The sequence below is a fragment of the Leucopleurus acutus genome (assembly GCF_964270905.1).
Source record: "Leucopleurus acutus genome assembly, chromosome: 3".
NCBI classification, from domain to species: Eukaryota; Metazoa; Chordata; class Mammalia; order Artiodactyla; family Delphinidae; genus Leucopleurus; species Leucopleurus acutus.
This window is the reverse complement of record NC_139145.1, coordinates 13,715,668-13,729,569: the sequence shown is the minus strand read 5'-3', so window position 1 is coordinate 13,729,569 and position 13,902 is coordinate 13,715,668. Positions and strand designations below refer to the sequence as shown.

The 13,902-nt window shown below is 55.3% G+C and overlaps 1 protein-coding gene across 2 annotated transcripts; it reads right to left on the bottom strand.

Moving 5' to 3' along the window:
- Positions 1-823: 823 nt before the first annotated feature.
- Positions 824-11,621, bottom strand: RASAL3 (RAS protein activator like 3; the record flags this gene model as incomplete). Of its 2 annotated transcripts, XM_082836642.1 has the most annotated exons (17): positions 11,216-11,621; positions 8,617-8,747; positions 8,374-8,452; positions 8,211-8,272; positions 7,776-7,846; positions 7,100-7,226; positions 6,916-7,014; positions 5,916-6,458; positions 5,437-5,581; positions 5,039-5,183; positions 3,932-4,168; positions 3,643-3,844; positions 3,417-3,535; positions 2,101-2,491; positions 1,659-1,816; positions 1,073-1,136; positions 824-967 (listed from the first exon to the last, which is right to left on the bottom strand). In XM_082836642.1, exons 1-17 carry the CDS (start codon positions 11,604-11,606, stop codon positions 824-826), a joined length of 3,108 nt encoding a protein of 1,035 aa, XP_082692768.1. In that variant the 5' UTR covers positions 11,607-11,621. The 2 variants fall into 2 exon arrangements, with proteins under 2 accessions (XP_082692768.1, XP_082692769.1); XM_082836643.1 differs by lacking the exons at positions 824-967; positions 1,073-1,136; positions 1,659-1,816; ... (2 more) ...; positions 3,643-3,844; positions 3,932-4,168 and having other exon boundaries at positions 5,035-5,183; positions 7,809-7,846.
- Positions 11,622-13,902: the final 2,281 nt, after the last annotated feature.

Here is a 13,902-nt window from a genome sequence, read left to right as displayed (position 1 = left end):
CACTTAATTATTTCAAATGTTTATTTCCTATTACCATCCAGACCTTTTCTAGGCAGACATACCCATCCCAGCTAACCACGTACTCAACTAATCACCTACCAGGGCAAACATCCAGCAAATGCTAACCTATTCATCTGCCTTTTGTCCTACCCACCCTATCCCTCACCCATCCACCCACCCATTATTCAAATGCCCACTCATTTTCCCAGTGACCACTCGCAGAGCTTAACCATCTCCACACCTACCCACCCCTTCCTTCATTTGCCTCCCAGACCCACGCCCTCACTGCATGAGGGAGCTGGTGTGGGATTTGGGGTCCTAGGGAGATGCTCTCGTCTGGGATCTGGGAATTAGTAGAGGTGGGATCTGGGCTTCACTGAGAAGCAAGTGCTGCCCCTAACAATGACAAATATCTTTTACTGAATACTTTAAACTATGGGTCTTCTACTGTGTAAGGGACTTTAGATCCATTTTACAAATGAGGAAATCAAGGCTCTGAGAGAGTGAGGGCCTAAGGTCACACAGCTGGTGAGACTCTCCCTATATCACCTGCCTCCCCTGAGACCTCCAATTAGGGGAGAGTTTGGGAGAGCTGAATGGGGGGGGGGGTTGCTTTCTGATTGGCAACACTTAGGCGCAAAAAAAAACCCATCAATTTTTTACTGAAATCAAGATTTTACTGGGCAACCTGATAGTGCCAGACTGGTTGGCACCTACAGCTCCACTCCTTACTGCAGGCCACGTGGGTTTGAGGCAGGGGTTGGAAAGGTCCCTAAGACCGCTTTCTCTCTGCTCCCAGAACACGTAGGGCCGAGTGGGCAGCTCAAGTGGTGTCTCCGTTGATGCAGGGTGCTTTGAGGGGCAGGGGCTGGCTCTGGGACCCCGATGTCCTGGGAAGAAGCTGCAGGCTCTGAATGGTCTCCCTCAGCTGGGCCTGAGTACTCTCTATCTCGGCCAGGCGGCACTCCTGGGGAGGCAGCGGCAGTGGACTCAGAGCCGGGGGAGGGTTGCACTCAACTCTTGTTCCCTTACCCAGCCCAGATATGGCCCAGGGCTCGGGCAGGGGTCTCACCAGACTCTTCAGCCTGTGGTCCTCATTGGTTGGAGGATCGCGCTCTGGATCCAACTTTGCGGTCCTGTGGGGATCAGGGGCAAAGGGAAAGAGTCAGAGGCTGAGGAACATCCCTCCAGCTCTTGGTAGGAGAGTCAGGGGCTCGGGGGCGAAGCTTGGAATGGAGGCGGGGTTTATCCAGGCTGGGGGGTGGGGCCTAGATCAGTCTGAAGAAGGGGCTGCTGAATTAGAGCCTGGACCGTAATGGGATGAAAGGACAAACCAACCAACCGTTGGAGGCGGGTCTTGGCTAGTCCTGAGCTGGGTCATGAGAGGGATGGGGGAATGCCCAGACTAAGAGATAGTGGGTCTGTCCCAATCTGTGTGGGAGAAGCTGACTGAGGGACTGGACGAGAGGCCCTCCCAGGGACTTGGGGCTGGTGGAGCTCAAGAGGCGGGTCTTAGGTGTGTTGGGGCGGGTCTTGCAGAGGGGGCGTGGCCTGACAGGCATGATTTGGGTGGGACTGACTGGGAGGCGGGGCCTGAGCCGATCTCTTTAATAGAAAGCCCACCTGGGGGCGGAGCTAGTGGGGAGGGCGGGGCTTACCCTTCTCGGAGCCTGGTAGCCAGGTTCTGAAGCTGGCTCCGAAGCTGCTCCTGCTGCTCGCTCAAGGCCCGGATGTGGGTGCCGAGTGACTCCACGAGGCCGGACAGCGCCTTCTGATCCTGGCGCAGGGCGGCCACCTCGCACTGCAGCTCCGTCATCTGTGGGGAGGGAGCAGCTGTAACCTGAGCCATCGTCCCGCCCCTTCTCCCCAAGGACCCTGACCTCCCTGTACCCAGTGCTCTGCCTCCTCACCGCCCTGCCTATTGGGGAACGATGCCCTAATTGTACAGAAGAGGAAACTGAGGCTCAGAGAGGGTTGGGTTATGCCTGGGTCACACAGCACAGCAAGCTCGGTATTTGAACCGAGACCTGCCCATCTTCCAGTCTTTTTCCAATCCTGTCTCCCCACTCTGTGTGCGGGCGGACCTGGGCTGTACCTCACCTTGCCCATGGGTCGGTGGGTGCCCAGCGTTTGGTCTCTGTCCCGTGGCTGGTCCAGCTGGCGCTGCCAGGGAACCGACGGCTTCCGAGGCAGCGATGCTGAGGTTCCGGTCCAGGGCCGGCCGCGGGGCACGGGTCCCGTGCGTAGGGAGCCTTTGGGTCGCGGCCGCGGCCCTGCAGACGGGCGGTGGCGAGCGGGGCGGCCAGCCGGGACGCTCTGCGTGCGCTGCACCGGCCGAGGCAGCCGCGGGGGCTGCTCCTCGTCCGGCCGTGGCCGGGCCCAACTACCTGCGCCGTGAACGCTGCGCAGGGACTGGCTCTTGGAGATGAGAGGGGTATGCTTGGGGAGGTCTCGGGGGGCCAGAAAGCCAGGCTTCTCTCCTGCAGAGATGCTGGGGGTGGGATGGGGGAGCTCAGACGCTCCACCGGTTCCTGAGCGGACTGCATCTCTACCTCTGACCAGAAATAACCCCGCCCCTGATCTTTTACTTCTATGTGACCCTATTGCTGAAGGGATCACACTTTGACTTCTGATCCTGTCCTGGACTTCTGACAATACTCTCCCTTCTATGACCTTTGACACAACGTCAATCTAACCTCTGATTTCTTTCTAGCCTTGTCCCTGAACTCTGACACAGTGTTACCCTTGGCTTGAGCCTCTCTGTAACCTCTGCTTCCAGTTTGCCTGAGCTTGGCCTCTGCTCACAACTGTACCCTCTTCCTTCCCAATCTGACTCCGTCTTGCTCCCAACCTCTGACCTTAAACTCACCCTGTCTCAGCCTCCTGAAAGAACATAGTCCCTGACTTCTGACCTCCAAAATGACTCTGCCCATAACCCTTGACCCCATCTGACCCTGGGCCCGACCTGTTTGCAATATGAACCTGTCCCTGACCCTTGATGATGTGTCTCAACATCCATCTGACCCACTCTGACCCCTGATTTGACCCTATCCACAACCTCTCACTGAAACCTGCCCCTCATTGCTGACCACAATGTCACTTTCTCTCTGACCCCAGATGTGACCTCTCCCTGATCTCTGCAATGCTTAATCCCCACCTCAGATTCCAATCTGACCCTGTGCCCACCCTCTGACTGTACTGTGAGCCTCTCCCTGACCCCTGAGATGATCCTGTCTCCAGCCTCTGACCTCCATCCTACACTGCTTCTGACACTGACCCCAACATGACCCTGTTGTCTCTGACCCCTGACATGATCCTGTCTTCATCTCTGACCACAGTGTGACCCTGTGATGCCTTTGGCCCTTCCCCTGCTCCTACCCATCAGAACTGGATCAGACTTGAGGCAGGTAGGTTACCTGGAATGGACCTGGGCCGGAGGTGGTGCAAGACGCATCGGCACAGACACAGGTACAGGCCGGCCCTCCTCGATGGCACTCAGGATGGTGGGCAGTGGTTCCAGGCTGTCACGGGTTGCCTGGTAAAGCAATGCAGGGAGGACGCTGAGCAAGCTCTCCAGGACCAGAGGCTCCCTACTCTCTTGCCTCCCTACCTCATATTCCGGGCTTTGGGCTCAGGCCACACCTGGTCAAGTTCAGCAAAGATGGTACAAAGCTGGGCATGCAGGACTGCCAGCTGGAGGGCCAGGTCACTGCTGCCCTGGTAACCACTGGGTGCTGTGTGCACATCCACCATGGCCACCTGGTCCAGGAAGCGTTGCATGGCAGGTCCATGATCCTCCAGGAAGCTATTCATGAAGCTCATGTAGGCCTCCTTCTCACCAAACCTAGATCAAGGCCCAACTGGGTGGGTCAGGTCAGGCATCTGCTACCCCCACGGCCCCAGCATGGCCTCCCAGCCTCCCAGGACTTACGGAGCATGGTTGGCGAGGTTCTGGATGACCTTGGCGATCAGCGTGAGGGTGCGGGCTGGGCCAGGTGCCGGGTGCTCTGGCGCTAGGCCAAAGAGGCTGGGTGAAAGAATGGCAGGACACAGGAGCCGCAGGAAGAGAGAGGCACACACTAGTCGGTACCCCAGTGCCTCAGAGCCACGTACCTTGCATGCTTCTCGCCAGCCTGAGAACACAGTGCCCAGCTCTGCTGGGAACCAGCTGGGGCAGAAAAGACAATGGTCAGAGTGGGAGGATATGGGCATAAAGTTCATGGATGATCAAAGTGCTACGGTCAGGTGTCAGGAGACACCGGCATTCTGGGTCAGGATTGAAGACATTGGGGATAATGATGCTTGGGGTTATAGGTCCATTTAGGGTCAGGGTTTGTTTGTGGTGTAGTTATCGTGGTGACTTCTGGAGTCAGGAATCTTAGATTTGGGGGTACAGGTTCACATGAGGATGGAGGCCAGGAGCTTGGGATGTAGCTATGACTGGACATGAAATTGGGGTGCCAGACATGATATGAAATAGGATGGGATTGGGGTTACAGGGTCACCTAGGTTCAGAAATCATGAGATTGATATCCTAGATGGCATGGGATTAGGCATACAGGTTAACCTAGGGTCAGAGGTCAAGGAATTAGAATCCTAGGAATCCCAGTTACATGGGATTTGGGACACAGTGTTACTTAAGGTCAGGGATCATGGAATTGGGGGTATGCCATTACTGGAATCAGAGGTCATAGGAGTGAGATCCTATGTTAATTGGGGTCAGGTAGCATGGAATTAGGGTATGGGGTCACCTGTAGTTTAGAAGACAAAGAATTTGGTCCCAGGTTACTTGGGGTTAGGTAGCATGATATTGGGAATGGGTTGCCAAATTTAGCAAATAAAACTTTAGGATAAACAGTTAAACCTGAATTTCAGATTTTAAAAATGAACACTTTTTTTAGTGTAAGCATGTCCCAAATATGGTATCACATTTAACTGGGCATCCTGTATTTTATCTGGAAACCCTAATTGGGAGTCAGGGTTAGCACAGTGGCTAAAAGGCAGGGTTAGGCCCGGGTTCTGGGGCCCTGATTCTCACTCGTAAGAGTGGATGATGCTCTCAAAGACCTCCTTGCAGCTGTTTCGCAGTCTGATCTGGTGCTGGGGCAGCTCTGAGGCCGGGCACTTGCTGGGGTTCACCTCACAGTCCTCAGTGGAGGCACAGAGACGCCGCACGACCTGTCCTGCAGTCCAGCACAGCCAGAGAGGGGCCAGCCCGTGACCACCACAACCCACAGCACCCAGCCTCCAATTCTATCTCCAAATTACTCTGGAGGCACCTAAAATCTTGGGGAACCCCTGATTCCTTCTAGGATCTGAGCATCCCCAGGGCACCACCCACTACCAGAATCCAAGTTACTCAAGGATCCTCAGATCTCCCCTGGGGTGTCCTAGCCAGCTCAGCTAGGCCTCTGACCCCTGCCCCACTCTGCTTACCCAGTGTCTTTTGGAGGTAATCCTGTGCTACCAGCTTCATGTACTCATCGATGGCCTTGGTGGCCAATGTGTTTTCCCGGAACAGAAGAGCCTCACGGCCTCCACTGCGTGCCAGCTCCGCGGTGCCCAGGTCTGTCACCAGTGCCTGGGCATAGTGGGGTTACGATGCGTTGGGCGCAGACTGAGTCTGGGGGAATCCCTGCCCTTGGCGGGTCCCTCACCCCTGGGGCACAGGCCCACTCCTCATAGCTGCTGCCCCGGCCCAGCCCTCGCTGCTGGGGCTCTTAACAGGCCGGAACCTCCACCCCTCCAAGCGCAAACTTGGGCCTCGCAGTGCAGAGGCTCAGCTCAGATCACGCCCCTCAAGCTGCCCAGCCCCTCGAAAGTGCCACTCTGGTATTGTCCCCACCAACTCCCCCCTGGAGCGCGCGATCGGTCAGCCCCTGGTCACCCGGGTTCGTCCCGTCGCAGCGCCGCACCTGAGCCCGGCCGGTGGCCCGCAGCACGCGCACCATGGCAGCCGCCAGCTCTTCCTTGGCCTGAGCGGACAGCGCGAGCTCGAGCGCCCCGCAGAGGCGCGCGTAGTGGAAAGTGAGGTACTCAGCCAGCTCCTTGTAGCGTTCAGAGGGCAGCACGCGCAGGCGCCGCGCCCGGATTCGTGCCCGCAGCGCCGCGCCCGCTGGCGCCCCGAGAAGCGGGAACCAGCGCTCCAGGCCCGCGGCGGGCGCGCGGGGGACGCCTAACTCTTCCAGCGCCAAGGCCACGCGGCCCAGCACCGCGTCCCCCGGGCCCGCTCCGCGTAGCCGCAACGACAGGCGACGCGCGGGCGGCAGCGCCTCAAAGTGGAAGCGTTCCGCCCAGAAGAGCTGGCCCGGGCCAGCCCTCGGAGTTGTGCGAGCCAGCAGTGCGCCGTCCAGCCACAGCTCCGCGCGCACTCCCGGCGCCCCCGCCGCCGCCCGGGGCAGCCCCTTCACTTCGTGCACCCACACGCTCAGCCACGTCTCTTCCCGCTCAATGTTGTCCTGCGGACCGGAGTAGGGGCGGGGGCGTGGCGTCTGTGCTCCACATCGGGCACCAGAGGTGAAGAACGGGGCCCGTGCTCCCAGGGGGTCGCTGGGCCCCTGGGGGAAGACAGTGAGGCCACGGGGGTGCCCAAGATGGCTATGCGGAAACCCTCTAGCTTTTCTGGGCTCTCCCGGAGAGATCAGGGCTCTAGGGCATGGAGGAGTAGCCTTGGCGTGGGGACTTGGAGACTGCCTGGGGTGCAAATAGGGCTCGGATTGAATACAGTCCGAGCTGTGCAAGGGGCTGGTAATAGATGCAAGTGGCGGGTAGGATCTCGGAGTGGCTGCAAAAGTGTAGGGGGGCAGGTGTGTCCAAGGGGCAAGGTTTTGGGGCGAGTGGGATTTGGGGTGGGTGGAAGGGGCGGGGGCCGGGCTGTGGGAGGGGTCTCCAGGTTCGACCTTGCGCACTACCGACCTGACTAGGCTGGAAGTGGCGACGGATGTCCTCTATCCAGCGGTCTCTCTCAGCAGCCGAGCGACAGGAGAAGCAGCGGCTCCCGCCCGCCCACGTTACCTGTTGAGGAGGGGCATCCAGCTTGCGGTTGAGACCAAGGGTGGAGTCAAAGGGTCAGGCGAGGCGGAGAGTTGCCTGCACGTACCTGGAAGCAGTGGGGCTCCTCCAGGAGGCTGGGGTGCAGTGGCCAGACCCGCACGTCCCGCTCGGCGCCCAGGTCCAGTTCTGAAAGCTTGGCCAGCGATTCCCGAGAGCCCAGAGCACTGGGGGGTCTGGTGAAGGCGCACATGAACAAGCTGTCATTCCTACCCACTACCCCTCCCCCACCCCAACTACCCCTTACAGCCTGAAGGGTGGAAGCCAGGAGGGACTTGAACCTAAATTGGACTTGAATCCTCCTTTTGACACTTAATTCGCTGTCTGAACTCCAGTCACACTGGCCTTGTTTTTGTCACTTCATCCGTCCTCTTGGCCTTTGCACTTGCTGTTCCCTCTGCCTGGAATGCTTTTCCTGACCAATTCGGTCTAGTTAACTTCCATCTATCCTTCAGATCTCAGCTCAAGTGTCCCTTCCCTGACACTCCCAGACCAAGGTGTTGACTCAGCTGCAGTTTTAGAGTTATTGTGTCAGACTCTGCCCCCACCATTCAACAGAGGGCTGGCTCAATGCTAAGGGTCTTTCAGTGGCCCCAGCATTGCCCAACATGGGGCAGGACACAGAGGGCCACAGGGGATATTTGGTGAAAGTCAGAATTATAGGCAGGAGGAGGGGGAGGGGCAATGTTGGATCCCAGCCCCTCCAGCTCCTCAGAGACCCTTACCCATCCTGGGAAGCATTGGCTCCTAGCTCCAATTTGGCCTTTTTCTTCTCTTTTAGCCGCTTGAGCAGCCCCTGTGGGGAGGGGGATGTCAGCTGGGCAGAACCCTGTGTTCCCTCCTCAGCTCCCTTCCCCCCAGGGTGTCCTGGAAGATCTGTTGGTCTCGAGGGATCACAACCTCAGGCTATATTAGCAGGAATATTAAAGGCAATCAACAGCTCCCATTTCTAAAGCACCAATCATATGCTTTCCTACATTCTCTACGGACTTTTCATAAACAGCCCCAAGAAGGAGCTTCTCTTTCTGGCTCCATTTGACAGATATGGACACTATGATCCTGAGAGGGTCAGTGACCTGCCTAAGATCACCCAGGAAGAGTCCCCCTTTCACCTCTGAAGGTCGGAAAGTCTTTGCTCTCCCCTCCACCCCGCCACTTACCCGAATGTTGTGGACCTCGTTGGGGCCAGCGGCCTCTGGCTCGGTCTTTCCAGAGATCCTATCTGTGGGTGGTCAGGGGTGGAAGGTTGGGGGGTGGGATCATCGTGGATTCTGCCCCACCTTGAGAGGCTCCAAATCCCCAGCCCCCATCTCTCAAGCTTACCTGGATCCCTGAGGTTCCCCAAGGCCACCTGGATGCTGCCCTCGGAACTAGCACTCCCCACCCGGGGCCTGCAAGGACGCTGTCCCCCCAAAAGGGTGGGTGGTCAGAAAGGAGAGGCAGGCAGACAGACAGAGGGAGAGGCAGACGCCTTTCTGTTATGCCCCCTCATCCCCCGCCGTTACCACTGTTCTGTCTCTCTTCCTTCCTCTCCTTCCCTCCCCTTGCCCAGGTGTCCCCTCTTACCTCCTCCTCACCCCCAAGCAGCACCAGCCTCCCATCAAATAGGGTGAAGGCCCCGATGTTCCAGATGGGCACGTCGGGTGGGGGGGCCTCTGGGATCTGTGGGGCAGGGGGCTCCAGCTCCGGCTCAGGCTCTGGGTAGAGGAGGAGGTGCTGGGGACGTGGGAGTCCTTTCTTCTCCCTCAGAACAACCTCTCCACTCACCAAGGCTCATCAAGGGTTCCCTCCTAAGTGCCCCCTCTTCCCAACCCACCCAGCAGCCATGTCAGGTGTTGGACAAGCCTCCACCCCTCTCCGGGCCTTGTCCCCACTAACCATGGGTGGTGATGGGTGGTGGACACAGCCCCACCGACTATGTGCCCTGCGTACTGTGTTTACTGCTTCACACACCTCTCATTTAATCCTCCAAAAGCCATTCGATGGGCTATTATAACACCCATTTTACCAAGGAGGAAACTGAAAACACATAGAAATTGAGTGACTTGCCCAGGGTCACACAGCTTGTGAGTCACTGAGCTGGGCTTCGGATACAAGCATTCTTCTCTCTCTCTCTTTTTTAATTGACTTAGTACCATCTTTACACAAATCGAACATACACACAAACGCATCAACAACTATGGAACTGTATCCATTAAACTTTGATAAGACAACACAAAAGAACTAACAAATAGCTAAGATGTTGCTGAATTGAAAGCATTTCCAATGAAATTTTAATTTTAAGAGGTCCATATTTACATAGTATGTTAAATGCTTCTGCATCTCATTTTAAATGCATGATAAATAAAGATCAAAGATAAAGGTCGCAACAGATCTTCCGAGAGGGTTCCGCCTTGTGGTGGTCTGATCTCACTGCGAGAAATGCACTGAAAATGGAAATAACGTTACTTGCTAATTTTCCTTCTTTCCTTTTCATAGTTTCCTTCAAGGAAACTAAGCCTTTGTTCCAGGGCCTGGCTGGCACTAACAGAGCCCATACTCAAGGGTCGTGTACATACAAGCATTCTTCTCTTAAGCAAGACAGTGGGCAGGTCCAAGAGGTTAAAAAACAGGACAGCAGCCTTGGTTCCTTACATAAATAACAAGTCTAAAGGGAAAAGTGTTCAAAGTTTGAGAAAGGAACAGAAGAAGGGCAGGGTTGGGAGAGGTGCAGTAGGAAGGCCTCCCAGAGAGAGTAAGTTTACAATGGGTCTTTTTTTTTTTTTTCTCTAATTTTTTGGCCATGCTGCGTGGCATGTGGGATCTTAGTTCCCCAACTAGGGATAGAACCTGAGCCCCCTGCAGTGGAAGCGTGGAGTCTTAACCACTGGACCACCAGGGAAGTCCCCTGCAATGGGTCCTGAATAACAGATTGGGTTTTGACAAAGATGGAGGAGATTGTGGCATGAATGGCTTGAGCAAAGCCTGGGAGGTGGCACATGGCCTGGCCCAGGGAAATAAAGGGAGGGGTGAGAAGGGCTTGGAGGGCTTGGAGGCTGGAGGGGAAGGTTCAGGAAGAGATTAGTGCGGGGCTTTGGGTGTCAGTTAGAAGAGCTGGGGTTTTATCCTGGAGGTATGAGGAGCCATGGGAGGTGTTTGAGTAGGGGAGGAGCCATCCTGGAGGTATGAGGAGCCATGGGAGGTGTTTGAGTAGGGGAGGAGCAGGTCTGCTTGTTAGAGAGCTCTCACTGGATCCTATGGCGTGGGCAATACCTGACACCGTGGAGGGGGCTGAAGGGATGCCTCTGCAAAGTGGGAATAGGAATGATGAGAAGCAGATGAGCTTCCGGGATAGGAGGGCTGGATCAGGCCGCCCAGGTTACCTGTCTGTCCCATTGTTTTACCACCGGGGGGAATAAATGATGACCCCCACTTGCTAACGGATCACATAAAATGTGCTGAGTCCTAGACCAGCGTTACATTCGTGAGCTCCAGTCCTCATGATATCCTTTACTCTTCTAGATCCCTCTCTGTGACACTTAGCCCCATCTGTCATTTTCTTGTTTGTTTGCTGTCTGTCACGCCCACTACACTATGAGCTCCACAGGGCAGGCAGTTTCGTCTGTTTTGTTCACTGCTGTGTCCTCAGGGTCTAAATCAGGGCAGGCCTAGAACGTAGTAAATGCTCACAGACCTCTGTTTGAATGAATGAATGAACGAATGAAATAATATATCCTTCAAGGTAGGAATCATGATTCCCATTTAACTTACGGGGAAGCTGAGGCTCAAGGAAGTGAAGAAACTAAGACATGGAGGCTGGAGGGCAGGAGAGCAGGAGGCAGCAGAGATGGGTATCCAGGCAGGAGAGAATAAGCCTGGGCCATTGAATGTGAGGAGAGACCTACTGGGGCCAAGAGCCATTTGGCATCTGGACCGTGCTACCATCAGTCTATTCCCTGTCCCTTCCCAGGGCTGGACCCCCAGCTCACAGGTCCCTAGCCACTCCCACCATGCCCAGGCCCTGGGTAAGGGGGAGAGAGAGAAGAGGGCAGCCAGCCGGGCCCCAGCCACTTCCTGTCGGGCTTTTGCACTCCCCACAACTTCCTGTGTCTGTAAGGCTGATGCTCCGGAGGCAGACAAAACCCAAGCTTCTGGGCCTCCCAGCCTGGGTGGGGGAGCCACGTACCTGAGGTCTCTGGCTCTAGTTCTGACTCCAGCGGTGGGCTCTTATGCCTTCCCCAGAGGGTCTTGGATATTCGGAGGCGGCTCGAGCCCGACTCCTTGTGGGGCGCAGAGAGGACACGACGAAACAGCGAGCGAGGGGCCGGCTGGCTGCTGACTGTGGGCTCCTGGTGGCTCAGCGCCCTCCCCCATCCTGCAAGGCGGCCCCAGCGGAACCCTCCAGCCCCCTTCTCCCCACAACCTCCTGAGTGCCAGTGGTAGGAGGTTAGCGGCGATGGGGCTGCTGGCTGGGTCTGGGAGGCCAGGCTCGGCGAAGGTGGGTCCATGGCAGAGATTCTCCTGGGGGATGATAGGGTGACAATTCTGCCCAGTGTCTGCCCACATGTTGTCTTCATCTTGGCCCCCTCCCTACTCTCAGCTCTGCCCCCAGGGAACCCCCTTGGGGGCCATATGCACTCCCTCTCTTACCTTGATTTCCTGACCAGCCCCAGAATCAGCAGCCGTCTGCACCCTGCCTGGCTTCCTCCCGCTGAACGCAACTCCACGTGACCCTGTCTGTCCCACCCCACCCCACAGCCAAGCTGGGAGGGCACAGTGAGGGCAGGATGCAAGAGGAGAGGAGGTGACAGAGCAGGACTCAGAATCTCTCACTGACCAGGAGGCAGCACATGCCCCTCTCTGAGCCTCAGTGGCCTCCTCTGCAAAATGGGCACATGCTGACTAAATGCTGGAACTCTCATCCACTGCTGGTGAGAGTGTAGACTGATTCATCCAAGCTGGAAAACTGTTGTGACCTATGAACACTGACCACACCCTTCTCCTCTGACCCAGCAGTTCCACTGCTAGGTGTACACCCAATAGACATGCCCACCAGCGCGATTCATGATAGCGCCAAACGGAAAACAACCCAAGTGTGCATGTACTGTAGAATGAATAAATTGTGGTCTCTTTACACAGTGGGATATTATGTATCAATAAGAAGGATTGAACTCAGATGAATCACAATGTTGAGCAAAAAAACCCAAACAATGAAGAGTAAACGCTGTGTGGTTCCATTTATACGAAGTTCCAAAGCAGGCAAAACTCTGTTTAACAATTCAGGATATTGGTTTCCTTTGGAAGGGCTAGAGACTGGGGAGGTGGGGAAGCACAACGGAGGCTTCTGGTAGCTGATCATGGTGGGTTTTTTTTTTTTAAATTGAGGTGAAATTCACATAATATAAATTTAACCTGTTCTATTTCTTGAGCTGGATGTTGATGACATGGGTATGTTCTGTTGTGAAAATTCATTAACCACACATTTTGGTGCCCTTTCTTATATCTCTATTATACCACAATAAGTATTTACTTGAAAAAAGAGGTGGCCACATGCTGTTCTGAGTAATAAGTGAGAAAACTTGAGAATCAGTAGAATCCTGGCCCACTGGCCCCAGAGTGGGTTTGAGTGCCAGCTGGTCCTTCTCTCACTGTGTGACCTCAGGCAAGTCATTTCCTCTCTCAGAGCCTTGGTTTCCTGATTTGTACAAGATGATAATATCAGTTTCAGAAGGTTTATAATGGGACACTTTGTTTATTCAGCAAATGTTTCCTGAATGCCTACTATGTGCTGGGTACTGGAAAAGCTACAAGGAACAAAATAAACTTGGTTCCTGCCTTCCTGGAGCTCACAGTACAGCAAGAGAGACAAATCTTGAACATGAATGCAGGACATTTCTAGCTGGTGAAGACTTGGAAGCAAATATACAGAGTAGAGTAGAGGCTGAGCAGAAGTGATGCACTTTGAGCTGGAAATATCCAGGAGGGCTGAGCATGAGGAGGAGCTGGTCATGGGAAGAACATGCCAGGTAGAAGGAACGGCTTGTGCAAAGGCAAGTGTGACCAGAATTCACAGGGTGGGATGGGTAGGACTGCCTTCATGAGCATGTGACCTGTGCAGTCACCGGGCTCAGAAGGGCTCTGCATTGCGCTTGATTTAACTTTTTGGACAGGGCCTGCATTTTTCATTTCGCACTGGGCCTTGAACATTCTATAACCTGTCCTGAGGAAGAGGGTCTTCAGCGAGGGTCAAAAATCCTTTTCCTGGTGCTGGACATGTTCTTGCGGGTGCACATACCTTAGCTATGCCCACCTCATTCTTACCACACTCAGTCCACTCACTGCACATACAGGTAGAGTCTCCCTGTGTTCCACCATATCTCTGAGCCTGTACCACTTCACTGCATACTGGCCCCACTCCCAACTCCCTGCATTTTTGCTGGAGGACTTTCTCTGACAGGTGGAGTCCACACTGCCCGTGCAACAAGCAGTCCCAAAGTGCCAACACATTAACACTGCCCTGGGAGCAGCCCTCAGCCAATGACTATGGAAGTTGGAGGATCAGTACTCCAGCTGCCTTGCCCTTTGAGTGGGATGACTCTGCGGTGTGTGACCTACACTTTCCCCCAAAGGTCCCTGGTGGGATTGAGCTCCACGTGCCTCCCATACCCACATGCCGGATAAAGCACCCTTTCCCAGCTGCCTTCCCTTCCCTGTGTCGCTTCCTTATTCCCCAGCTGATATGTCCTGGGATCACTGCTCAGACGACTACTTATCGACAAGGATCCTTGTCCCAGGGTCTGCTTCTGGGCAACCCTAAACTAAGACAGAACGTGCAAACGCAGATGATGCATAGACACAGGCTTTCTTCCCATG